At 46.5% G+C, this 27,050-nt stretch overlaps 1 protein-coding gene across 1 annotated transcript in view; it reads left to right on the top strand.

Moving 5' to 3' along the window:
* The first annotated feature begins 1,534 nt into the window (after positions 1-1,534).
* PPP1R1B (protein phosphatase 1 regulatory inhibitor subunit 1B) overlaps positions 1,535-27,050 on the top strand; it is a 50,537-nt gene continuing 25,021 nt past the window's right edge. Inside the window, exons 1-4 of the mRNA XM_081886533.1 lie at positions 1,535-1,892; positions 7,817-7,877; positions 13,910-13,932; positions 25,335-25,410. Of these exons, the coding sequence (XP_081742659.1) occupies positions 1,812-1,892; positions 7,817-7,877; positions 13,910-13,932; positions 25,335-25,410 (241 nt within the window). The 5' untranslated portion in view covers positions 1,535-1,811. The remainder of the gene's footprint in view (positions 1,893-7,816; positions 7,878-13,909; positions 13,933-25,334; positions 25,411-27,050) is intronic.

The following is a 27,050-nucleotide window of genomic DNA, read 5'->3' on the forward strand; positions in this document are numbered from 1 at the left end:
AAAAAGAGGGTGTTGAGAAGTATGTACACCACTTTGAACTCCCCAGAGAAAGTATGTCTGCCCCCCAAGCCATATGATGTCATATGATGTCAAATCTGTGACGTCATGTACGGGGCACGTGGAGACACGGTTGCCCATGCACAATCAGGAGCCTTAAAGCCACCCATTGGCTGGTGGGAGCTGGAGCTGAATCCTTCTGGATCAGGGGCACAGGGAACGCCCTCTCATAGCCAATGCCTGGCATAGCTCTTGCTCTCAGGTGTTCGTAGGCTGCTTGTGGTCACCCATCGGTGAGAGTGAGGTAGGAGCACAGGTAGGTAGTTAAAAGAGCCTAAACCCATGACCAAAAAAAAGTGTGCTTAAAATTTGCACATGCTCCTTTATATATACAGAGGTGGATTTAGGTATCTGAGCAAATTACTGGTAGCTGGGGTGTGTTATTTGCTGTTTGCCCTGCAGCCATGCAAGCAAAAGTGCGCTCTCTCTCTCTCTCTCTCTCTCTCTCTCTCTCTCTCTCTCTCTCTCTCTCTCTCTCTGTCTCTCTCTCTCTTAAAAACTAAGTTTGTTTTCAAAGTGGGATGGAGACAAGGGCAGGAGTATGATAATCCAGTGCAAAAGATTATGGACCAGGAACTGCAAGATCAGAGTTCTAATCCCTACTCAGTCAAAAGACCTCACTAGGTGGCTTTGGGCCAAGCAGTGCCTCTCAAGCCTAGCCTACCTCACAGGGTTGCTGTAAGAGTAAAATGGGGGAGGAGAACCTTGAGCTCTTTGCGTGGGACGGGGGATATAAAACATGGGTTGTGAATGTAAAAATTACCATATTTTTATGTGTATAAGAAAACGTTTTTTGCTTTATTTGTGTGTGTTTTTTTGTCAAAAGTTGAGTGTCGTCTTATACATGGATCTTTAAAAAAACTTTGAGAGCGATTGCCCCCCGAAAAGGTTAGAAACTTGCTGCCACCGCTGATCATCTGGATTTTCACTTCTAGAGATTTGGCAACCCTAAAGATTTGGGTTTTTTGGTGTTTTTTTAAGAAAAGGGTTTTAAAAAATAGAGGGCGTCTTATACATGGAACAATACAGTGATAAATAAAAGGTGCCAGCACTAAAGCACTCTGCACATGTTCAGAGGCACTCTCTTTTTCTTCCTCATAATTTCAAATCTTTCCATTTCAGTATGTCCTGGGGCTGAAGACCTGAACCTGAAGAAAGGGGGAGGCTCTCAGGCTGATGAATCGAAGCCTTGCCAAAAGAGCCAACTTTGGGTGTTTGCCTTTTCTTTTTCCTGGTCACCTCCAGAGCTCTGCTCATTCACACACACAGCTGAAGGCGGGCAGTTGGCATCCTTTGACTGGCGTCCTTTTAATGGGCACCCAGCCGAGGGCTTGTTAAGAGGCTGAGTCCTCCTGGTGCCCACCTGCCTTGGGAGAAGAGGATTAAATAATTCAGATTGCCGCTGGAGAGCAGCCAGCTGCCCCTCCTCTCCCCTCCTCTCCCCACCCCCTCCCACCTCCTCTCTTCCCTGCCTCCTCCTGCCCTCGCGTCTCTACCTACACAGTTCCCCAACGCAGCAGGAATGAGGTTTGAGCTCAGCTACCCTCAGTTGCCTTTCGCAGAGAGGGAAGTTGGCACCGGGCACCTCTGCTGCTGCTGCTGTTGAGGGGGGTCCGTCTCTCCCAGGGAGCTGGATCCAGAAGGGGGCTGCCAAGAGATCCAGAGACCCCCATCCCATCCTTCACAAGAGGGGTAGAGTGAGTGGGGGGCGTCTTCCTTGGCGTAGGCTGGAAGAAGACACGGGCTCTGCTACAATGGACCCGAAGGAGAGGAAGAAGATCCAGTTCTCGGTGCCTGCTCCCCCTAGCCAGCTGGACCCCAGAGCGGTGGAAATGGTAAGGGGGACGAGGGTTAGGGTCTGGGGGGCGGCAGAGGCGGCTTGGGACTTCGGGACCAAGTTGCTGGGAAGTGTGAGCTGGCACTGATTTGCCGGAGTCTCTCGCATGCAATCTTTCAGCTTGCAATGCAAATAAGCACATCCAATGTGCTTCATGTTCTAACACACACAGAGAGAGACGGGAAACACAGGAACTTCGGTCTTTAAAATATATATTGCAGGGAAGGAAGACTTGCTGAAATCTGTTGGACTTACTTCAGAGTCCTCAGGTTAAGCGCGTCTATGAAATGCCCTTTGTACGATGCATATTTCTTATGTTGAATGTGTGTGGCTCCCACTCTTTTATACTGTGAGCATTTTAGTGCTCCCTTTTTTTAAACGTGTTAAGAGTTTTCTTGTAATTTGCATCATTGCAGTTTTAACTTTGTGTAAGTCTTCCCAGAAGAGCGGGGTGTATGAACCAGCTAAGTAAGAGAATTTAGTATTTGAAGCATTGTGTATTTACGTAGGGATTTCAGTGACTTGCATGCAAGTAACACCTGTGAATAATGCAAGACCAAAATGAACTAATGAACCCATCCAGGAAAATACAGTTAATGCATTTGAAATGCACTTTATTTCCTCCTTCCACAGGTGCACATTCACACCCAGATGTGCACTGTTCGTTCTTCTTGCACAACCACCCCTGAATCCCAAGCTTATTTATAAAAAGTAGGCACTTTCCCCCCATGATGGCCATTTAAGTATACATTCCTGCACACCCCACATTCAGTGTGCATCCAAACTTTCTCTTCATGCTTTTATTTTTACTCCAATGAGCAAATTCTCACATCAGATGCAAATCCCTGCTTTTCACACTTGCCTTTGCGCTTTCTGCAATTTCACACTTAAACCATGCAATCTCACACACACATACACGGCAAAGAAATCAACACTTTGAAAATTATAACTTTTGTCCAGTTTTTTTGGTTTTTTACAACCATGGTTTCTGGTCCTTATGGCTTTGGAAACTTCTTGGTGGATGTGTGAGGACAAGTCCTGGTGGAATCTCTGAAATCAGAAACAGGGCTCTTAAAAACAGGATCTCCAGAGATCAGGGGGTGGAGCGTCTGCTCTCTACTCTTTGCTCCTCCCTGTGACCAACTGAAGAGAATGTGAGATGCAAAATAAGCAAATATATGTGTGTTTGCAGATGCCCGCTTTTCCAGAATTTGAGTTACCTAGATGCAGATTTCTCTCTCTCTAATTAGTTAATTCCACGTGCCCACATAGTACACATAGCCTCCGGCCAGAGGTTTTCTGTGAGTGGCGTTGGGCAAATAAGTCACTGGCTTGCAAACTCTGTTCACCATCCGTAAAAATGCAAATACTTACAGCCTATCTCTTGGGTTTGTGTATGTAAGGATATGCACGCCCACATCCACACATGCATAATCATAATGCGATTTGCACACTAAAAGTGCTACAGAAATTATTATAATTTCTAGGACCACGATCTAGTAAGAAAGATGCGCTTTCGAGTGTGAGAGTTAAGCACATGTTTAAACCTTTCTCATGGAAACCAGTGGAACTTAACTGTATCAGTGTTGACGCTCTGTACAGCATTGGTGGATTGCATTTATAGACCACCTTTTTTCTCCACAACCACCTTGGGAGGTAGGTTAGTCTGAAAGGCAGTGAACCTCTCTTTCTCTTACACACACGGAGCATGGATTGGCTAGAACAGGGGAAGAATTAAGAATCACAGCCTTGTAGAGTTGGAAGGGACACCGTGGGCATCTAGTCCAACCCCCAGCAATGCCCAGTGTGGGGCTCAAACCTACGACCCTGAGATTAAGACTCTTATGCTCTGCTGACTGAGCTATCTCAGGAGACTGTTAAATCTTGGTAGCAACAAATTCCTAATTCCAGACGGGTACTAACAGCAACCAAAGCAAAGGAGACTCTTTTTGGACCTCTGAAGACTAACCAATATATGGCAGCTGGCGTAAGCGGGGAATAGATTATAGAAAAGATCTTGTCATATGCACAAAGCTGTCAGCTATATATGCATACATTCCATGAGTGCACAAAATTGTAAATATGAAACGCTTCTTGCAGTGAGTGCAGTTTAACGGTTAACACCACCTTTGCTGTTCTTTAAAAAAGGATCCAGCCTTCTCCAATAACCTCTTACTGCAGTGGAGATAAAGGTAAAGGACCCCTGGACAGTTAAGTCCAGTCAAAGGTGACTATGGGGTTGCAGTGCTCATCTCGCTTTCAGGCCCAGGGGCACAGGTGGCTCTGTGGTCTAAACCACTGAGCCTCTTGGGCTTGCTGATCAGAAGAGGCTCAGTGGTTTCGGACTGCTAGGTTGGTAGGAGCTGGGACAGAGCAACAGGAGCTCACTCCGTTGTGCGGATTTGAACCGCCAACCTTCTAAGCAGCAAGCCCAAGAGGCTCGGTCTGAACCTCGCAGTCTGAAACCACTGAGCCTCTTGGGCTTGCCAATCAGAAGGTTGGCGGTTCAAATCCGTGCAACGGGGTGAGCTCCCTTTTCTCTGTTCCAGCTCCTGCCAACTTAGCAGTCCGAAAGCACACCAGTGCAAATAGATAAATAGGTATTGTTGTGGCGGGAATGTAAACGGCGTTTCCATGCGCTCTGGTTTCTGTCACGGTGTTCCGTTGCAGCAGAAGCTGTATAGTCATGCTGCCCACATGACCCGGAAAGCTGTCTGTGGACAAACACTGGCTCCCTCGGCCTGAAAGCGAGATGAGTGCCGCAACCCCATAGTCGCCTTTGACTGAACTTAATCATCCAGGGGTCCTTTACCTTTACTGCAGTGGAGAAGTGAGCCTTCGGTCTTCCTGGGTCTTTGGCAATGGAGTCCAGTCAGATGATGGCAGTGCCTCATCCTTGAGAGAGGGAGGCAGCGGACAGATACTGGCCCTACAGGCTCATGAATAAAATATTTGGGGGCCCTGGTAAACCCCACCCAGTGTAATCAATCACATGACACAGCACACACACATCATTTGAATGGCAATACCAGTGACGGATTTGCGTATAAGTTAAACAATAGTGAGGCTTAGGACCCCACTCTCTTGGCGGGCTCCAAAAAATTTAAAGCAAAAATAACCTGGATGTACATTTCCAAAATATATGATAAAAAAACAAATAAAATAAAACCTACATACAGCAACAGTGTTTTGTGTTGTGTAGGCTCCTATGATGTAAGTCATGGGCCCCGCCTGCTAGCCTGCTCCCTAAAATATCACTGGTTTGCTCATTTCTGTATATAGGGTGCCTACATTCTGCATGGACTGATTGCATGGCAACATGTGCAAATGGCTTTAGATACCTACTAGGTCCATAAATTACCATATAGCATATATTCAACACAAAAAACAGTGACAATTTGTTGTTGACAAAGGACAGCTGGACATATAAAGGGTCCCATTACCTTCAGTAGCTTAGGACCTCATCAAACCTAAATCTGGCCCTGGGCAATACCCATCAACATTGGGGGGCTCCGGCCCCCTCAAATATTTTATGGGGGACCAAAGGGACCTTGGCTCCTAGGAGTCGACTCCTATGTCTGGGGCTGTCCCCAAATGCCCTTCCCCTTCTGCATCAGGGTCTTCACCCCTAACCCCTGAAGATGAGGAACCTGACTCCAGAGTCAGCATGACAGAAACACATGATGATAGGAAGGTGGAGAACACCAGGAAGTATTCTTTGTTGCACATTCACGATGATTTGTTCTCATGATGCTCTTGGGGTCGTCACACACAACCCAGCTCCCTGCTCCTGCAAAGGTTTTTAGAGTTGGTCACATACTTCCTGTCCAATCGGTGCACATCCTGATGAAATTCCATAACTTTTCATACTACGGATGTTCTGGTTTATTTCTGTCTTGCTTTTGCTACGCTGTAACCCCTCTGGACAGCAACAACACTGAGGGAGAATCATGGAACAAATGAAAGCAGAATAAATCCACTCCCTTTAATGCCCTAGGATTGGGTCAAAAACATGTTGCATAATCCAATAAAACAGAGGTACCCGAAAAGTGATGGGATTTCACCAAGAAGTTTCCAAACAGGCACTGATGGGAAATGAAATTCAGTGGTACCTCGGGTTACATACGCTTCAGGTTACAGACTCCGCTAACCCAGAAATAGTACCTTGGGTTAAGAACTTTGCTTCAGGATGAGAACAGAAATCATGCCCTGGTGGTGCGGAGGCCCCATTAGCTAAAATGGTGCTTCAGGTTAAGAACAGTTTCAGGTTAAGAACGGACCTCCGGTACAAATTAAGTACTTAACCTGAGGTATCACTGTATTGTGGGCACCCCCAAAACTTTTGTATATGTGCTGCTGAAGCGAGCACTGGGCACCCCAAAACTTTTGCAGCCACAGGCAAGATTAGCAGGGTAGCATATTATTATTATTATTATTATTATTATTATATGGCTGCCCCAATATCATCACAAGCACAAATAATGAAGAATGCACAGGAAGGGGAAAGGATGCCTCGAGGGGGGCCTTAAGTGTTCCTAGGGAAATTTAAGTCCTTCCGACTCTTCCCCACCCCAACGCTTTCTCGTATGCTGAGCAGCATAACAATAATATATTGAATTATGAAGAGCTGAGCTGGCTGCTTCTTTCCTCATTCGCATCTGATGTGTCTTTATTTCCTCCCCTCTGAGCAGCCAATGGAGACCAGCAGGGACCCAGTCATGTTCTCTGGCATGCCAGGGAGCTCTTGCCAGCCAATTCAGCTGCCTCCTCCCAAGATGCAGCCATGGGCTCTCTTCCCAAGCCACTTACGTAGCTGAGGGAGGCATCCCTGAAATCCAGGCACCTCTGGCCATTACCTAGGGCTGTGTTAAAACAGCACTTTATTCCAGTTTCCTTACCTGATCATTTTACATCCTCTTCCACATGAGGTAAAGGCCACTTCTGGCCATCTAGCAAAATCTAGCTGACATTTAGCACTCATCTCCCTGTTAATTGCTTTGTCCGCAACCCCGTTAACCTGGAAAATCGCAGTACAAAATGTGGGGTGGTGGTGGTTCTGGCATAGAGGTCCTCCCTGCTGTTTCTGTGTGTGAATTGGGGGGGGGGACAGAGGTGCACGTGCACATGAAGGGTGGGGTGTGTGTGTGGCAATGACATGTTTGATGACATCCACTGTTGAGTCACACCACGGTGGGAATGAAATGTAGAGCGGCAGGGTGGTATATCGGTCAAAAAGCCACAGTTTCGTAATGCAGCAGATGATGCAATGAGAAACAAATGTTATGGACAGCGACAGAAGTGCTGGCATTTCAGCTAGGGAGACAAATGCAGCCTCTATAGCTCAGTCGGTAGAACAGGAGACTCTAGAGCTCAGGGTCGTAGGTTCGAGCCCCACGTTGGGCAAAAGATTCCTGCATTGCAGAGGGTTGGACTAGATGGCCCTCGAGGTCCCGTCCAATTCTACAATGCTATGATTCTATGATTCCCCATGTCCGAATGCACCCTAATTTGCCTCTATGGTCGTTGAAGGAACAGGAGAGGCAAGCCAAAAGCAGTACAGTGGTACCTCGGGTTATATACGCTTCAGGTTACAGACTCCACTAACCCAGAAATATTACCTCAGGTTAAGAACTTTGCTTCAGGATGAGAACAGAGGACAGGGCATGGATGAAACTGGTGGTCCCAGTGCTCATTCCCAAATCCAGGAATGGGGCCCTAGTTGCAGCTCCCAGACATGCTCGAAGTCTTGACTCACAGAGAAGACCTTGGGGTACTTGGCTTGTGAATTTGTACAGGTAAAATTGGAGTGGTGTGTTCTCAGAACCTCACCCTTAAAAAAAAAAAAAGAATACATTGCCCATCTTTTTATGTGTCATATTCCTCTGCAAAACTAACAAATCCTCCATATGATATCCATTCCAGATCCGCCGACGAAGACCAACTCCAGCCTTGCTGTTCCAGCTGTCAGAAACATCATCCCCTGGTGAGTCTTAATTCTTCTTATCAGGCCAGGATGGGGGAAGGAGAAGAGGACAGGTGGCCTGGGGTGTGGACTAGACAGGCCTTTGGCTTTTCTTATATCCTTACGTCCACAGTGGCAGCATTTGAATATGTATGAACATTCAAAAGTGGTTTATATCAAGTCAGAATGTTGGCCCATCTAGACCAAGAGTGAGGAACCTATGGCTCTTCAGAAGTCACTAGACTACAATCCCATCATCCCTGACCATTGGCCATGCATGCTCGGGCTGATGGGAGTTCCTGATTTAGATCCTTCAGCTGGAGATAGCAGGGGTACAGGCAGGGGTTAGGCAGGAAAACAGGTACCAGACTGTATGACAAAGACCTTCTTTTGCAAAAAAACAATCTCCAGACACTGTTTCCTTGAGAACAACAACAACAAAAATTTAAAATCTTTTTGGGATAAGCTAAACAACCTTCCTTCTGATTCCTGTTCTCGATTTATAAAATCACTGCATGTGTATGATAAGATGCATACCGAACATTTCAAAATTGTTCAGATGCCTGTAAACCCCAGTAACCCAAGGCTGTTCTGGAGCTGTTACGTTTGATTGGCTTGGTTTTACAACCTTTTTCCTTTTTTTTTTATTTGTACAAATGACGTCAGTCGGAGAACTTTGGTTACAGAGCAACTCAGAAATACAACGTTATAAATCAGCAATCCCTTAGCCTGCTCCCCGCCCCCCCAAACAACCACACCTCTGTCAGGTTGGCTGGTAAAATCTCCAAACTGCAGATGAATAGAAGTTAGAAGCTGAGAATTTTTGTGGTTTAGGTATATAGGCAAATGCCTTCTATCAAGCCAGATGATTGGTCCGCCTTGCTGAATAAAGTCTACATCAGCCTTCGTCCATTTGGTGCCCTATTGGCGTTTTCAATTACAACTTCCTTCAGGCTGGCAAAAACCGGTAGGTGCTGACTGGCAACTTCTCAGACAGGGATCCTTCCCAGCCCTACCTGGAGATGCGGGGGCTTGAACCTGCTGCAGCCTTCTTTATGAACCCCTCAGCTGTGACCCTTCCCCACCTAGTGCGTTTATGGCTGGGGTGAGACCCAGCCTGGAGTCTGGCCAGTTCACAGTCTTAGCTTCTACAGTACATTAGCTGCTTAAAAATAAGTGATATACTACATAAACACGCACTAAACAACTAAGATTCAGAAATCTTTTGTAAGGGAAATGCAAACTAAGAACCAAGGAAGGGAAATACCGTCTCCCTCTGCCCCAACATGGAAAGCAGAGGCAACTGCCAGCTGCGCCCCTGTCCTCCCCATAACAAGCCTTGCTTGTCAAACTGCATTGCAAGAAAGCTCATCGCTGGAGTTTCTTTCTGTGCTCAAGGTTCCATCCAAGCAGCTGGAAAATAAGACTATGTTCCTTGGTATCTCTTGCTAGAAGTGAACAGCCTTCCAGCCCTTGGTAGTTCCTTCTCTGGACAATAGCCTCCCTTGTTGTACAGGGACAGGCAGGGCATGAAGGACAGAATCTACCTATTCCACGGGCTGATTCCCTCCCAAGGAACTTTCCGCAACACATCCTCCAGCTATGTTTATGTGGCCAGGAAACTTTCACAGTTGGAACGGTGGGTGAGCAGTGTTGTTGCTTAACTGCAGCTGGAATTTGCCAGTGGTTGGCTCCGTTCCAGACCTCAGAGTTGGGCCCCGCGAGTGCAGTTTCTCGCAGCGCACATTGGGGTGTCTTAACACACAATGGCTTAATTTCTGAAATGAGACCTTGCGTGCTTCCAGACCGGGAGGCTTTATATCACACATAGTGTTTATGAGTCTGTGATTGACGTATATTTCGCAAGACCTCTGTATTATTATTATTATTGGATTATTATTATAGGATTATTATACATGCACTGTGCAGAGGTCCTGAGCGAACACTTCCTCTGAGCTGCCTTGTTGAAATTCAGACGTGTCTTTAGTGAGCAGCAATAAGTGGAAATAGGTAAAGGCAAAGGGACCTCTGACCATTAGGTCCAGTCGTGGCCGACTCTGGGGTTGTGGTGCTCATCTCGCTTTATTAGCTGAGGGAGCCGGCGTACAGCTTCTGGGTCATGTGGCCAGCAGGACTAAGCCGCTTCTGGCAAACCAGAGCAGCGCACGGAAATGCCGTTTACCTTCCCGTCGGAGTGGTACCTATTTATCTACTTGCACTTTGACGTGCGTTCAAACTGCTGGGTTGGCAGGAGAAGTGGAAATCAACACACTTAAAAATCGAAGAAGAGTGTGCTGGATCAGGCAAAGCATCCCGTTCTCACAGTGGCCACCCTGTAGGAAACCTGCAAGCAGGATTTGACCAAAAGTGCACTCGCCTCTCCTGTGGTTTCCAGTGGATGGTATTCAGAAGCATTGCTGGCTCCAACTGGGGAAGGCAGAGCACAGATCATAGATCATGGCCCTTTCCTCCATGAATTTGTCCAGTTCTCTTTTAAAGCCATCCAGGTTTGTGGCCATCCTTGCCTCCTGTGGGAGCAAGATCCGTAGCTGAACTATGCACTGCATGAAGAAGTATTTATTTTTATCTGTCCTGAATCTTCCAGCATTCAGTTTCATTATGAGAGATGGGGGGGGGGACTTTCTCCATCCACTTTCTCCATGCTGTGCATCCCATAAGGAACAAAAAAAGGCTAGGTTGTGCTCAGGTGAGGAACAAACGGAAGCAGCAGTGTGGCAAAGAAATGTCACATAACAAACAGCCCGTCACAAAAATCCACTTGTGATTGTGGACGTACACAACAGGTAATTTTTTACTGATCTGAAATCCAGGTGGAACCACTAAAAGGCAGACACTTTGGTGGTGGCGATATGTCCATGATGCAAAAACATCTGAGCAGTTCTGCAACAAACTCCCATCAGTGTCAGGGTCTGGGTGGAGGAGGAATGGTGCAGACCACCTCCCCAGCCTGACCCTTCCAGAGAAGAAGCAGACAGTTCAGAATGACAACAGAAGTTTGAGGGAGGTCACAGCTCAGAGGCAGATGAAGGGGAAAGCTGGGAAATAGTGGGAGAGGAGGAGGAGGAGGAAGAAGAAGCACTAGGGGAGAAACAGCTGATGGACTCAGTGTCTTTAGAAAGCATTCAAGACCTGCCCCCTTTCTCCCAGAACATGGTGGGCCTTGAAAGTAGGAGAGCAAAGAGCTCAAAGGCAAAGGGCACTTTCCAGGACCCATAGCACTGGCTCATGAGGAAGTGGGAGAGATGGAGGGGGTGGGGTTTCACTCAGAGCAACGCCATTATTCTGAGAGGCCACACTCCCAAGCCTCTCTCTGTGAATATTGCATAAATGCAGATGGTAAGGACTTTTCCTTGTCTTGTCCATTCCTGGCAACCTGCCGTGGGGGTTGGATCCTCGGCTGCCTGACAATCAGGACGCACTCCTAGCCATGTTCATGCAGAGGTAACCAGAGGTAGTGCCCATGGGTGAAGATGTGCCCACAGAGACCTTCTGTGCTGCCCACACAGTCCCTTAAATTAGACTTGAAAGAAGCGACTCTGTTGTAGCCAGTAAAATAGGTTTGCTTGGTCCCTGGGTGTGGGTGGTTACCTATATTTTTTACCTGTTTGGAATGTCCCCATGATTGGCGACACCTTGCTAATGCATTCCCATAAGCCGGGCATGTCCAACAGGCAGATCGTGATCTACCAGTATATCACTGGATGTCTGTAGTAGATCACCGGTAGATCAGTGGCTCTCCCCAAAGAAGCTAAAAAACTTTAGCTCCCCTAAAAAAGCATCTTTGCCCTGCATCCCTTAAAAACGGGGCTTTCCTCCCTAAAAAAAGCTCAGTGTCACTTTCCTTCTCCCTAAAGAAGCTCAACAACTTTGACCTGAACCCAAAAAAGGGGGTAGATGTCAGTTTTTAACTCTGTGAGTAGATCGCAGACTCTTGGAAATTGGCCACGACTGCCATAAGCCATTGCTTTCACTCTGGAAGATCTAAACTCCAGGTGGCTACATACTGGTGGGGGAAAGGAGCATGCGAGATGCAGGATTCTGCCTTGTACCAACTCAAACCACTGGTCTATCCAACTCAGCATCACCTGCTCTAACCAAGCAGTGGCCCTCCGGGAATTTCAGGCAGGAGTATTTCCCAGCCCTGTCAGAAGATGTCTGGGCCTGGGCCCTTCTGTAAACAACGAATGTGCTCCACCACCGATCTGTGGCCGAGGGGACAGAAATGGGTTCTGCGGAGCTCAGGCACATTAAGCAAGGTTACAATCTCTTGGGATCATGGACACGTTCAGTGGGAGAGGCTCTTCTTCACACAGAAGATCTGGGCAGCTCCTAACCAAGACACAAACAGTATTTTTTAAAACGTGAAGATAATTTTCAGAAAACAAGATATACAGAGGAAGCTTTGTTTATCCCTGGCAGTCGAACATTTTTTCCAAGCCAAAAGGTCTGGCAGAGGCCCAGGATGAAACCTGGGTTTTGGCTAACCACTGGAGGGTGAGTTCCAGAGTTCCATCTTTCTGAGTCCTCTCCTTGTTCTAAACGCCATGCTCAGCTGATCTAAAAACAGGGATGGGAATCTTGTAGCCCTTGAGATGTTTGCCGGACTACAACTCCCATCATCCATGGCAATTGGCCTTGTAAGCTGGGGTTGTTGGGAGTTGGAATCCAGCAACAGTTGGGCAGCCAGAGGCTCTCCACCAAAAACAGGGTGGGGCAGAGTGCCCAGATGCTTCTTTAAGGAGCTAAGGAGAAGAGGGCATTTCAGCAGTCAGGCTTGGAAGCCCTTGTACTGTTCCACTTGAAAATGAAGCTCTACCCCTATCCCCATACCTTCCAACATTTCTCCAGTGAAATAGGGACTTCCTATTAGACAATAATAATAATTTTACTGTTTATAACCCCCCCCCCCTTCTGACTGAGTTGCCCCAGCCCCTCTGGGTGGCTTCCAACACATATAAAAACATAATAAAACATTTTTTTAAAAAACTTCCCTATACAGGGCTGCCTTCAGATGTCTTCTAAAGGTTGTATTTTCACTTATCTCCTGAGATCTGGGGTTGCATAACTCCATACCCTCTGACATTTCTCTGATGAAAATAGAGACATCCTAAGGAAAAGCGGGACATTCCAGGATCAAATCAGAAATCGGGATGGCTTCTGAAATTCTGGGACTGTCCCTGGAAAATAGGAACAATGCGGGGGGGGTCTACGTTCCCAGTTGCTGACACGGGCCTGATTTTGAAGAAAGGCCTGTGCGTTGGATTGCGAGAGGGGTGGCTTCTCCACAAAAAAGGCACAGTTACAAAAGACTTTTTGGCTTGCACTGACTTATGCCCACCAATAGCTCCATTCATCAGTGGACCCCATGAAGCTTCAACAGGGAGGCAGCTGCTCCCACGCTAGGCATAATGGATTTAACCAGGTTATTACTGCTGAATAGGAGGTAAAACATTCCAGCCTGGTTCATAAATCCAAGCAGCTGAGCAGGCACACTCTGAACACGACTGCAGGCAATTCCATGCAGGAAAGCTATTTGCGTAAGCGGCTCACTGTGCTGTTTGGGGTGGTTTAAAAACATGCTGATGAGCTCCCATGGTTTGCAGAGGCACTGTTGAAATCAACCCAATGCGGGGAGCCAGTCACACAAATAGATTGCTGTGCCAAGCTGCCTCCGCACAGTCAAGTTGCCAGGCGGTCACCTGCCTGGTTGCTTGAATGCATGAATGAGACGCCCTGTGCCACCAGCACAACTTTGCCACGAAACGCCTATGAGCGTGAATCAAGTCCTTTGCACCTCTCCCGGTGTCCTGGAGCAGGCCTCCCCAACCTGGTGGCCTGCAAATCCCAGCAGCCACTGCCAATCATCAGGGATGATGGAAGGTGTCCTCCACAACGTCTAGAGGATGCCACATTGGGTATTTCTGTCTCAGATTGCGGAAATTCAGATTGCAATTCTACGCCTCTCTGTTGTTTGCTTTTACTGACGCTGCTCTCTTTTCTTGTTTGCTTCTTTCTTCACCTGCTCGCTGCAGAAGACGAAGGTTCTCCATACCAGGTCAGTATCACCGGTTATACATAGGAGAAGAAGGCATGCAAAGGAAAGGAGCAGTTGGGTGAAAAAGGCTACAAGGGCATATCTGGTTTAATAGTAATTCCTTGTCCCCAGAGATTCCTGGAGATGTTGGGTTGCCTGTCATACAGTCATACCTTGGGTTACAGACGTTTGGGTTGTGTGATTTCGGGTTGCACACCGCTCCGAACCCAGAAGTACTGGAACTGGTTACTTCTGGGTTTCGGCGCTTGCACATGCGCACAGGGGCGCCGACTTATAAAAAATATTGGGGGGGCCCAAGACCTCCAAACCGCTGCTGCTGGGGGAACGAAAGGGGCGAGCCCCGGGCTGCCCCGACCTTAAGTGAACCTGTGAGGGCCCGCCCTTTGAGGCAGCCGATTGGCTGCCGCCGTGGGCGGTGAATATTAATGAGCTAGGGGGAATCCCCGCTTCTGCGGGGCTGACGCCAGCCCCGCGAGATTGTTGATGGGTCAAGAGCCCGCAACCCCACCCCCTCTCTAGATCGGGAGTGGCTTTGTTTTAACTCATTACTGAATGTATTTTAAAAGGTAACTATCGTCAAACAAGGAAAATAAAAAATACCAACATAATTTTGTGATTTTACAAAGCATAATATAACTAATAATTTTCTTAAATTATTGGGGGGGCAGAGCCCCCCCAAACGAATTTTTGAGGGGGCTCGGGCCCCCTCAGGCCCCATGGAGTCGGCGCCTATGCATGCGCAGAAGTGCTAAATCGTGCTTTGCGCAACCTGCATGTTGCGGCGCTGCGGGTTGCGAATGTGCTTCCCGCACGCATCACGTTCACAACCCGAGCATCCACTGTATCTCAGCTTTCTGGCACGGCAATTTGCACAGGCAGGATTTCTAGGTGCAGTGGTGTGGGGTGAAATTTTTCATAACGGAAACAGTTAGGGCCAGAGGAGCCAGCTTGCAAGTTCAGTGTAAGGTCAACATTGTGCACGCCTGAGTATTGCACCTCCCTCCCTAAACAGGGCAGAAGCTTCCTGGGCTTTGGGAAGGAGGTGCCAGGCTTCTGTCAGAATGCCAGAGCTCTGCTGCCTCCTTCCCAAAGTTGGGCAATCTTGGGAAGGTGGCAGGAGGGCTCTTGGGCCCCATCAGAGAGAGAACCAAGAAGCATGTCCCCATTATTCTTTTTTTACTGGTATACTAAGTGCCTCTTACTCAGGGCCGGATATATGTCTGATGAGGCCCTAAGCTACTGAAGGTAATGGGGCTCTTTATATGTCCAGCTGTCCTTTGTCAACAACAAATTGTCACTGTTTTTTTGTGTTGAATATATGCTGTATGGTAATTTATGGACCTAATAAGTATCTAAAGCCATTTGCACATGTTGCCATGCAGCTAGTCCATGCAGAATGTAGGCACCCTATATATAGAAATGAGCAAACCAGTGATATTTTAGGGAGCAGGCTAGCAGCCCATGACTTACCGTATTTTTTGCACCATAACACTCACTTTTTTCCTCCTAGAAAGTAAGGGGAAATGTCTGTGCGTGCTATGGAGTGAATGCCTGCGGGTGGCGGGGGGGGGGATCTGCTGCAATCGTGAGCAGAGGATCCATGGTTCCCCTTCCTTCCCTCCTCTGTGGTTACAAAGCATGGATCCACATGGATCGTCAGGATTTTTGCATTGGGCTACTCCAAACTCACTGTCAGATCACATGTCTGTGGCCACAGCATGAACCACAAAAATTATATATCCACTATTTCATTTAGAATATTTTTTTCTTGTTTTCCTCCTCTAAAAACTACGTGCGTGTTATGGTCTGGTGCGTGTTATAGAGCGAAAAATACGGTACATCATAGGAGCCTACAGAACACAAAACACTGTTGCTGTATGTAGGTTTTATTTTATATGTTTTTATCTTGTATTTTGGAAATGTACATCCAGGCGTTTTTTTCCTTTAAATTTTTTTGGGGCCCCCAAGAGAGTGGGGCCCTGAGCTAAAGGTTGTTTAGCTTATACGTAAATCCAGCACTGCTCTTACTCAGCATTGCTTGGGAATTCTAAGAAACCAAGAAATCAGTGCTGTGCAAAAGCTTCAGCCCTCCATCTTAATTTAAAATGGTGCCCCATCGTATCCAAACATGGACAAAGACCTGCTTCTTGACCTCAGGAACCATCATGAAGACTTTGGTTCGGGTATCTCAAGAGGTGTCCGACTGCATAAAGAACAGACAGCACTCCAAAATACACAGTAAATTTCACAGTAATGGCACGCCAGCTTTCTTTCAGGGAAGCTTGTTCCCCATCATTGATCTCTTTGGCTACACAATGATAGGATTCTGAGGTGCCCTAATTTTCTCCAGAACACATTCTGAAAAGCATTGCTGCATTATATTCTGGAGGAGTATGTTATACGCCGCCCAAAACGGTGTGCATTTTCACTCTGCACGTGTGTGTGTGTGTGTGTGTGTGTGTGTGTGTGTGTGTGGCTGCCAAGGAAGGAGGCTGCTTCTGAATTAAGTGCAGGGTGCTTACTACCCCTCAGTGCTGTTGCATAAGCACAGCCAGCCTCCCCCTCCAAGTATCTATGGGTGTGAGGAGGCAGAATTCCTGAATATGGAGGAGTGGTTGACTTCCTTACTGCTTCTCTGAACAAAGGCTTAGAACATTTTAAGGTGAACTGTTTAACGTGGAAATCAAAACTCTGGCTTTTAGGCAATCAGTGGGTGGGGAAATGGTTCTGCTTGAAGAATATTGCATTTTCGCAGCATTCAAGTTTCTGCTTGCATGAGTGTCAGAGACAGCGCATGAGAGCCAGTGTGGTGCAGTGGTTAGGAGCAGTGGATTCGTAACCTGGGGAACCAGGTTCACGTCTCCACTCCTCCACATGCAGCTGCTGGGTGACCTTGGGCCAGTCACACTTCTCTGAAGTCTCTCAGCCCCACTCACCTCACAGAGTATTTGTTGTGGGGGAGGAAGGGAAAGGAGAATGTTAGCCGCTTTGAGACTCCTTCGGGTAGTGATAAAGTGGGATATCAAATCCAAATTCTTCTTCTTCTTCTTAAATGGGGGGTGGGAATTGTTGGTTCAAGGTGAATAATTCTCAAAACAGGGGGAGGCTGAGGTTTTGTTTATTTGCTAATTAGTGGATCAGTGTATTTATTTGTTTATCAATTGAATATTGCTAATATTGCTCGCTACTATTTACGTGGCTTGTTCCCCACCCCCACAGATGTTATATGTAAAATTAATGTATGATATGATACCCCCCTTTCCCCCTATAGTATTGTGAATTGTGTATTTTTCTTTGCTGTAAATCACCTGGAGACCTTCAGATGACAAGCGACTAATAAGTTTTTTTTAATAATAATAATAATAATAATAATAATAATAATAATAATAATGGTGAGCAACTCAGGGTTTATCTGCACCTCTGCATGCCCCACTGCTCCCCCAACCCCAGGGAAACCCATTCTTTGGTGCTAAATCCAAACAAATGGCAATTGGGTTTTCTGCAGACTGCCGTTTGTTCCGATTTAGCTCTAAAGAGTGAGGGAAAGTCTGGAAAGCATGGGACAAGGAGAAAAACACTTGGACCCATGCTTTCCAGGCCCAGGACAAACAGGAGTGTGGACAAGCCTTTAGCTTCGTGTACTGTGCTGAATAGCAGCCCTTAGCTAGCAAAGAGGAAACTCACAGGAGAGCTGGAATGAATTAATCCAGGAATTCTCAAACTTTGTGCCAGTGCATGCTAATAAATTATTATGGCGGGGTCAAGTAAATACGTAACAGAACCCAAAATACTTGATGAGGGGTGCTAGCTCGAATAAAATAATCACAAGAATGGCAATGCCTATCAACTTGGGGGGCAAGCCCCCACAAATGTTTTCCTGGGGGAGGGGTGAAGGGACTTCAGCCCTAGTTGGCTCCTAGGTACTTGATACAGTGGAGTCTGCAGCAGGGTAGCTAGTCGCTCAGGCGCCCGGGGGCGGGGCAAGCCATCCATGGAGGCGAGGCGCTCTGGGCGGACCTGCATGGAGTCCACCCACCGCTCCCTGCATGAGTCCCTGCTCTGAGGTTGCCTCTTTCCACCAGCCTTCACTGGCTTGCTGATTCTCCCTCATCTCTGCAGCAGAGCGTTCAATCACACTTGGCACAGAATCACAGCAGAATTATCCACCCTCAAAGCAGGCTGCACATGACTGGCGTCTCTGCTCAGGTCGGCAATTCATTTAGAAACTTCAGCAGGCATCAACTCTTGGCAACCTCTGAGACAGTTGCCAGGGCCTGATGTTCTGAAAAGCAGCAGGTGACTAGATCAAGCCCCCTTTTTTTGCCACAGTGCCCCCAACCTAATATCGCTGTGAGAAATGAAGTGTGGTTAGACCCATCAGCCCAGTCCTGCTTGGAGCTAAGGAAGTCCATCGGGCCCACTGAGAGATGAGGGAGCCCACCCAGGACCCGTTGCCCAGAGCCCCCACAAACCTGACAGACACAGCAGAGGGTAGAACCCTTTGGAGGGAAGAAGTAAGGCTTTTGGAGTGTAAAAGTTGGTCCACATTTGAGCAAAATCCACCCCTGCACATATTTACATTTGTATAGGAAGCAAAACTTTGGGCTTTCCCATGCACACCAGTAGGCAATCCCTTTTGTGTTTGTCCTTGCCTTCTCATTTGCTGACTCTATTGTGCCAGTTAAGTACCTACAGGGTGTGCATATAGATAGCTGTGCTTGGGTTTCTGTTTTGTTTTTTTAAAAGAAAATTCCCTGCCCAAGAAGTCTGCAAGAGCCCACACTCAGGCTATTGCAAATTGCTTGTGCAGTTTTCTGCAAAGCTGAGGCATAGGAGCCAACACCTAGGGGCCAAGATCTCTTTGACACCCCCCCCATAAAATATTTGAGGGGCTGGGGGCGTTGGGCATTGCCATTCAAATGGTGTGTGAGTGCCAAGGCTTGTGATCAATTATTTGGTGCAGGACTTACCGTATTTATTGCTCTATAAGACTCACTTTTTCCCTCCTAAAAAGTAAGGGAAAATGTGTGTGCATCTTATGGAGCGAATGCAGGCTGCGCAGCTATCCCAGAAGCCAGAACAGCAAGAGGGATTACTGCTTTCACTGCGCAGCGATCCCTCTTGCTGTTCTGGCTTCTGAGATTCAGAATATTTTTTTTCTTGTTTTCCTCCTCCAAAAACTAGGTGCGTCTTGTGGTCTGGTGCGTCTTATAGAGCGAAAAATACAGTACTTGCCCCCTCCCCAATACAGTATTTTATTCAGGTTGGCACCTCTGACTGAGGGATCAAAAGAATGTGTGTGTGTGTGTGTGTGTGTGTGAGAGAGAGAGAGAGAGAGAGAGAGAGAGAGAGAGAGAGAGAGAGAGAGAGAGATCTTCCAACTCTAACACACCAGCAAACACACAGTAAATTCCATTGTGTGCAAACCCTGAGAGTGAAGTCAGAATGAGTGCTCAGTGAACAGTAAATAATCTACCCTCCCTGGATGCTCAGTAAGCAGGTTGTCTGCAAGCAACTGTTTCCCAGAACGTTTTTAAGATGGAGAGGGAAGAGAAGAGCGGCACAGCTGCCCTCCTGCCACACAGGAAGGCCACACCTGTGGCAAAGCTAACACCCCCTGTGCTTTGAACAGCAGCCTGAAACTTAAACCCAGCACGTGACACTTTTTGCTGTCACTTATCTCCCACACTCGGAAAAGCTTCGCCTGCTAAATTTCTGCTTCTGCCAAGCCAGATGAAATAGATGAGGCAGTCACCCTGTCCATCGGTGTGGCCTGAATAATTGCTCTTTTGTTTTTTGAACTGAGACATGAAAAAAGCCAGAGTTCTAAAAGGTGGCAGAGAGACACAGGACACAGTTTGAAGTGAATGTGTGAATAATTCTGTTGCTGAGAGAGAGAGGTCTGGCTGACTTTAGAAGGCAGAGATAGACTCTTCCTTTATTCAGCTGCTAGGTATCCTTCAGGCTCCCCCATTACAGACCCTCCAAGTGCCCCTATTTTCCAGGGATGTCCCTGATTTAGAGAAGCCATCCCAGTTTCTGATTTCCTGGAATGTCCTGCTTTTCCCTATTTTCACTGGAGAAATGTTGGAGGGTATGGAGTTATTCGACTCCCGAGCTGTCTGTATAGGGATTTATTTTTTTTAAAAAAAAAAGCTTTAATGTTTTATTACATTTTTATACAGTGGTACCTCTGGTTAAGTACTTAATTCGTTCCGGAGGTCCGTTCTTAATCTGAAACTATTCTTAACCTGAAGCACCACTTTAGCTAATGGGGCCTCCTGCTGCCGCTGCACCATTTCTGTTCTCATCCTGAAGCAAAGTTCTTAACCCGAGGTAATATTTCTGGGTTAGCGGAGTCTGTAACCTGAAGCATATGTAACCTGAAGCGTATGTAACCCAAGGTACCACTGTATATGTTGGAACCTGCCCAGAGTGGCTGGGGCATCCCAGTAAGATGTGTGGGGTATAAATAGTAAAATTATCGTTATGGAATGGGGCGTCCCTATTTTCATCGGAAAAATGTTGGAAGGTTATGCCATTATTTCAGTACAGTGGTACTTCAGGTTACAGACGCTTCAGGTTACAGACTCCGCTAACCCAGAAATACTACCTTGGGTTAAGAACTTTGCTTCAGGATGAGAACAGAAATCGTGCTCTGGCGGCGCAGCGGCAGAGGGAGGCCCCATTAGCTAAAGTGGTGCTTCAGGTTAAGAACAGTTTCAGGTTAAGAACGGACCTCCGGAACGAATTAAGTTCTTAACCTGAGGTGCCACTGTAATAGTAAGCGCAGGAGGGGGGAGGGAGAACATGAAGGCCATGGGACTGCAGCAACTGTGAGACTCTGCGTCTCTTCATTGAATGCCCTTCACCTGGGCATTGCAATCTGCAATTCTGCTGCGCTAGAAGACCTTGGAATTTACTCAAATAAACAAAGAATGCCCCATTGGAAAGTCTGGCTCTTGAGCTTATCCCACCCCTCTCTCACACACACAAACACAACCAAGCCTGCAGAGAAAATTTATTCCTGCTTGCATTTTTCCATGACTTCCCCTTGATCTTCAATCACATTAAATTCCTCTTTAATATGCGACAAAGTACTGTTCTGGAATGGGATCCCGGGGACAGCAAGTCAGGAGCCAGAAGCTTAGTGCCTTTGAGAAAGACTGGCTGCTTTTCAAACTCTCCCCATGACTTGTCTGTTGTTTTATCAGATTATCCCTTTAATCGCTGAGTGTGCCGCCCCATTCCCCAGTTGGCAACTTGCTTCTCCCCCTTTTTTTTTCTGGGAGGGGGAGGTAAAGCCCTTGGCAGAGGTCAGACAGAATGCATACCTTTTTCACCTGTTTCCCAACCCCAAATTGAGCGGGGAACACAGACATTTTCCAAAATGTGATCAGAGCTTTTGTCCAGTGAACAACAACAACAATAGGGAAGGAAAGGATTTTACTGGTTTCCAGAGCTGGTTAGATAGCTAACGGCTAACTTACACAGCAGTCAAAAACTGCTTTGAAAAAACTTTACTGCGATTAATCATCTGGGTTTTAGATCGTTCGAGTAATTAAATGTGAAAGTTATTTCCAAAATCTATATATTTTCGGATTTCTTTTTTTAAAAAGCTACTGAAATATTTAAGCTACCGAAAGAACGTGTGAGAACTCGCAGTTTAATGCAAAAGAAAGGCCATCGTTTTTATATATGTAATAAAAAAATAAAAATCCTTCCATTCTGTATTACAGTTACATCAGAAGAACCAAAATAACCTCAACAAAGTGTGAACATAATTCTCAGCCTTGCCTTTCAAATATTTCCATCACCAATTAAACAACTAACACTTCAGTTGCTTCATTTTCTGATTAGAGGCTGCAAACCTAGTAATGCGGATCTTATTTATTTATTTATTTTTAGTTCCATTTAAGAAGCCCTGTCTAACGCCATAAACACCCTCCCTTCTCTGTGAACTGGAGTTCAGGGAGGAAGTGGGGCCAGTGAAATGACCTGCTTCGGGCAACACCAGGGAAGGGAGAGAAGGGTGGGGAGGGAATAGATTAAGGCAAGATTTGGTGTCTAAATGATGCAGCAAGGAGACATTTCAGGGGAGGAGACTTTCCCAAGGGCTCTGCTTCAGGTCCCACCATGCCTTGGGCCAGCACTGGTGAGCAGGACAAAAGCAGATTCTCTTTTTCAAGAGAAGTACACTTCCTGCCACTTCTCAGGATCATTCCTGGGACCGTTTCAGCAGTAACCCTGCTCCTGCTTTTCCCAGAATGCCTCTGTCCACACCACCCCTTTCTTTTCCCTGAGGTAAACAGGTGTCATCACGATCCTCTAAGTATTACCGATGTGGTTCAACTGCCCTGTGCCAGAGGTTCCTCCTTGGGCCTTCCCCCCACCTCCAATAAAACTCTTTACTGTTAAAAAAAAAGCTTTACATTATTTTTTGTTGTTGCAGCTGTTCACAGCCACTGTTCCCTCATCTGGTGCTGCATTTATTAACTTATGATAATGTTTATTTCACTACTTATTATTACATTGATATCCCATTTCCCCTTCAAGGGAAGCTCTTTGGTGTGGCACATGGTTCTGCCCCTTTCCCCATTTTATCGTCAAAACAACCCTGTGAGGTAGGCTAGGCCACTGGCCCAAGGTCAACCAGGTAGCTTCATGGGTTGAGTGGGGATTTGAACAATGATCTCCCAGGTTCTAGTCTGACATGCTAACCATTACACCTCAGAGGCTCTCAGGGGTGCTGACTTGAATAAAATATTGGGGTAGTCCAGGTAAAATAACCTGCCGTGCATAATCGATCACATAATCGATGCACGCCATTTGAATGGCAAGACCCATCAACATTGGGGGGGCAGCCCCTTCAAATATTTTATTGAGGGTGCGAAGGGACCTTGAAACCCTAGGAGTTGGCTCCTATGAAGGCTCTCCCCCTGTCAAAGTGTGCTTTTATTTTTTTTTAAAAAAATGATACTTATTAACTTTCCATTTTATAACATATAAATACAATCTTTGTTTTTTTACAAAGTTCGCGAGCTCAAAGGAGCTCGAAGTGATGTGAAAAAACAAAGTCAAAGTGTGCTTTTAAAGGCTTTCTTCACCACATGATCCCAGCCGATCAGGGATAATGTTGTGAATGTGATGGTGTCATTTTCACCATTATGTCCTGCATTGCCCTCTTTCGTGGCATGAGGGGAAAGTAAATGCATCTCCACTGCTGAGGCATCATGTTCAACATGCTCTTCCTTGACATAAGACGCTACAGTGAAACCATCACAGGCAATGTGTAGGCCTGGTTGTCTAGGCAACAAGGATGCCTTCTCTCCCCTCCCATCAAATCCTCACAAACCTTTTTGTATGATTTTCTCTCCGCCACCCCTATCCCGCACGAAAGATGGGGCGCTTGTGTATTAAAAGCAACTGCCTGCCTCCTTTTGGCTCAATGCCGCTTTCCAAATCTGTTGCGGTTTTGCCTTTGCGCTGTGCACGAGGCAGTCTTTCAGGCAGGTTTTGATGTTGCCGGGAACAACATTACAGCCAAAACAAGCATCGCTAAACAAAGGGAAAACATATTTAAGGAAAACCGAACGTAATTCCAGACACTGCAAAGGAAACTTAAAAATAGCAACTCTCCCCTCTCCCTTTGTTTTACTGAGACACCCTGAACAGCTACAGGATGCTTCTGGCCCTATAAAAATTCTCTTGGGGAGTCTTGATGGTGTGTTTTGCTTACACTCATCTGACCAGTTACCATATTTGGCATTGGGAAGGAAAGTTCACCAGTGTCAGATTAGGACACCTCTGTGTCTTTCTAAACAGGAAGTCATGTTATTGGCCAATGAGGCCGAGATTCCCATTCCTTGGAACGAAAGGGGATGCCTCGGTCCTTGTTGGAAAGTAGACTAGCCAGTGTAGGAGGTTAATTTTCTAGGTTTGTGGCCCAGAGCAAGAGATTATCACAGTGACCACTTGCAAGGAACCCATAACTAGGGATTGAAAGACTAGTCAGTTTCAGTTCTCTCATCTTCCAGTCTTAAACCCAGTTCTCCAGGTTTCTGGAGCAATTTGTTTTGTTAGAGAACTGTATCACAAAATTCGGACAACTGCAAGGTTTGAAGAATAGCTGAATTTTGGCTGTCGTGTTGTTTCGGTGTCCTTAACTGCAAACTGAATCGAGTTTCCTGGTGACATGGCAGTAAACACTTACGCAGAGCTTTTAGGGCATAACAACATAGAACGTTAAATGTTAAATGCATCATGGATATTAAATTATAGGAATTAGGGGTTCCTTCCAGACAGGTGTGTATTGTGGGCTGACAAGTGCTCCTTGTGCATGCAACTTTTTGGCAGAGCCCACGCAACGTCATTGGTATCAAAATGCCAGCCCCTGTTCCCCCTGTAGTAATAATAATAATAATAATAATAATAATAATAATAATAATAATAATATACTTTGGATTTTCCCATTCTAGGGTAAAACATCTGGTGGTGCTCTCCAGAAGTTGTTGGACTACAACTCCCATCATCCCTGACCATTGACCTTGCTGGCTGGAGGCTGATGGGCATTGTAGTCCAACAACATATGGAGGGCACTTTGCTGCCTATCCTGGCCTAGACCTGTTTTTGTAATATATAGAAAACAAGCATTTAGAAAAACCTTGCAGGCAGTAGGCACCCCCTCAGAAGCGTCTTTCTCCTTTCTTGCTCTTCTTAGATTATGACTGCTATATTATCAAAAAACATGGTGCACTTTCCCTGCATCCGAATTACCATTATAGTTACCTGCAGTTGTATGCAGATTGTACTGATGAACTCATCATCACATTGGCATTTATTTGTGTGCCCCTCCACAGGAGGTCTGGAGGGTGGCAACACGAGAATGGGCCTATTCTGTGGTGACTCCCATTTTGTTGAATGCTCTCCTCCAGGAGGGTCACCTGGTTTCTTCATTGCATATCTTCAGGTGCCCAGCAAAAACATTTCTCTTCAACCAGGCCTTCAGCTGTTAATCAATTTATGGCCTCTGTGTGTGTGTGTGTGTGTGTGTGTGTGTGTGTATTATTATATAATATATCTTGTGTTTTATGCTGTAAACTGTCCTGTGGTCTCTGGATGAAGGGAAGTATATAAATTTAATTAATTGTGATAGCTGTGTTGAAAACCGACAAGTTTCAGAAGCCATTTCCAATGTCAAAGAGTTGGGGAGCAGCCGCTGAAAACGAAATAAGAAGTGCCTATCCAAACACTCAGAATCAAAGCCAATATTTTAATTTAACAAGTGTTTATATGTTGATTTGTTGGAAATAAAATATCGTGCATCGACGCTTTCCCCATTCTTTGGGAAAAATTTGGAGAGCTGTGCCTTTGACCTGATGACTCTTGTTTTCCTTTCCCAGAGAGCTTTGGGTGAAGGCTACCACCTTAAAAACAAAAGGAATGCCCCCTGTGTCTACACCCCACCTTCTCTTAAAGGTAAGGTAGCTTTGAATTGTTTGTGACTTGCGGTTTTCAGTGTTAATGCAAAAGGGCTTCCTTCTGTCTGTCCTGAATCGCCCACCGTTGGTCTTCATTGGATGCATCTGCACACATACACACAAAGTTCTGGAATTTAACACCTTTTAACTGTGTGTATATTGGGACGCAGGTGGCACTGTGGGTTAAACCACAGAGCCTAGGACTTGCTGATCAGAAGGTCGGCGGTTCAAATCCCCGCAACAGGGTGAGCTCCCGTTGCTTGGTCCCTGCTCCTGCCAACCTAGCAGTTTGAAAGCACGTCAAAGTGCAAGTAGATAAATAGGTACCACTCCGGCGGAAAGGTAAATGGAGTTTCCATGTGCAACTCTGGTTCGCCAGAAGCGGCTTGGTCACGCTGACCACATGACCCAGAAGCTGTACACCGACTCCCTTGGCCAATAAAGTGAGATGAGCGCAGCAACCCCAGAGTCGGCCACAACTGTACCTAATGGTCAGGGGTCCCTTTACCTTTTTAACTGTGTGTGTGTGTGTGTGTGTGTGTGAGAGAGAGAGAGAGAGAGAGAGAGAGAGAGAGAGAGAGAAATTCCACTTGCAACTTCAGTCCATACATAATTCCCCAGAAAAACATTGACTGCAAATGCCACCATCTTCGCAATCTCTTCTTCTTCTTCTTCTTCTTCTTCTTCTTCTTCTTCTTCTTCTTCTTCTTCTTCTTCTTCTTCTTCTTCTTCTTCTTCTTCTTTCTCACAGTTGCATGAAACTCCCTTGCTGCTACCCCTCCCTCCGTCCCCCCCCCCGTCCCCCAGGCTGCCGGGGAACTTGCAGTTCTAAGGAAACAGACTCCGCACGCACTTGATTTGGATATGCGAGGTGCCCCCTCTCTTCCCACCCTATGCTTTTATTTTTATATTTTTTCATAAAGAGTTGACAACTCCATCTGCTCGGAAAGCTAACCATTCCGCAGCAGCGAAGGTGACCTTGGGCACACAGAGAGAAGGGCTGGGGAAGGAAAGGAATATGTGTGGGCGGGTGGGTGGGTTATGCATGAACCAAACTTTGCATTACCTTGCGCCGACTTTCTTCGTTTCAGATGAACAGAACCAAGATGCCAGGGAGATGGGGTGACTCATAGCAGTGTATGTGTGTACAGTATATAAAACGGGGAGGTGGGAATCTGATCTGGTCAGCAAGCCAGAACCTTATTCTCCCCTACCCCTTGATGGGTGGGCAGGGTCACCCACCTGTCAGTCACCCGATGATGTCACAATGGCATCAGGCGATGATCGAAGCTCTATGCAGTGCTTTGAAGCACTGTTTATCAACAGGCTTGAAGCTGCAAGAGTGATGACTCCAAGCATCCTTTTGGAAGGATTGAGTTGCCCCATGGAGAACTCAGCCCTGAAACTGATGCAGCAGACTTTTAAGTCACCCATCAGCTGTTGGGTGGTGACTTCAGGACTACTTTCTGCAGGGATCAGCTGCACAATCGAGTTCCCCATGTGAAGCTTGGTCGTACAGCCTGCCCTACGCCTGGTGCCACACATTATGTGGGCATGGTTTGGACAAAACAGCCGCACAGGCCAAACTGGGACCTGTGTCAGGACAAATCTAGCCTTCAGGCTAGAGATTCCTCACCC

The sequence above is a fragment of the Podarcis melisellensis genome (assembly GCF_964234715.1).
Source record: "Podarcis melisellensis genome assembly, chromosome: 13".
In the NCBI taxonomy this organism is placed as follows: domain Eukaryota; kingdom Metazoa; phylum Chordata; class Lepidosauria; order Squamata; family Lacertidae; genus Podarcis; species Podarcis melisellensis.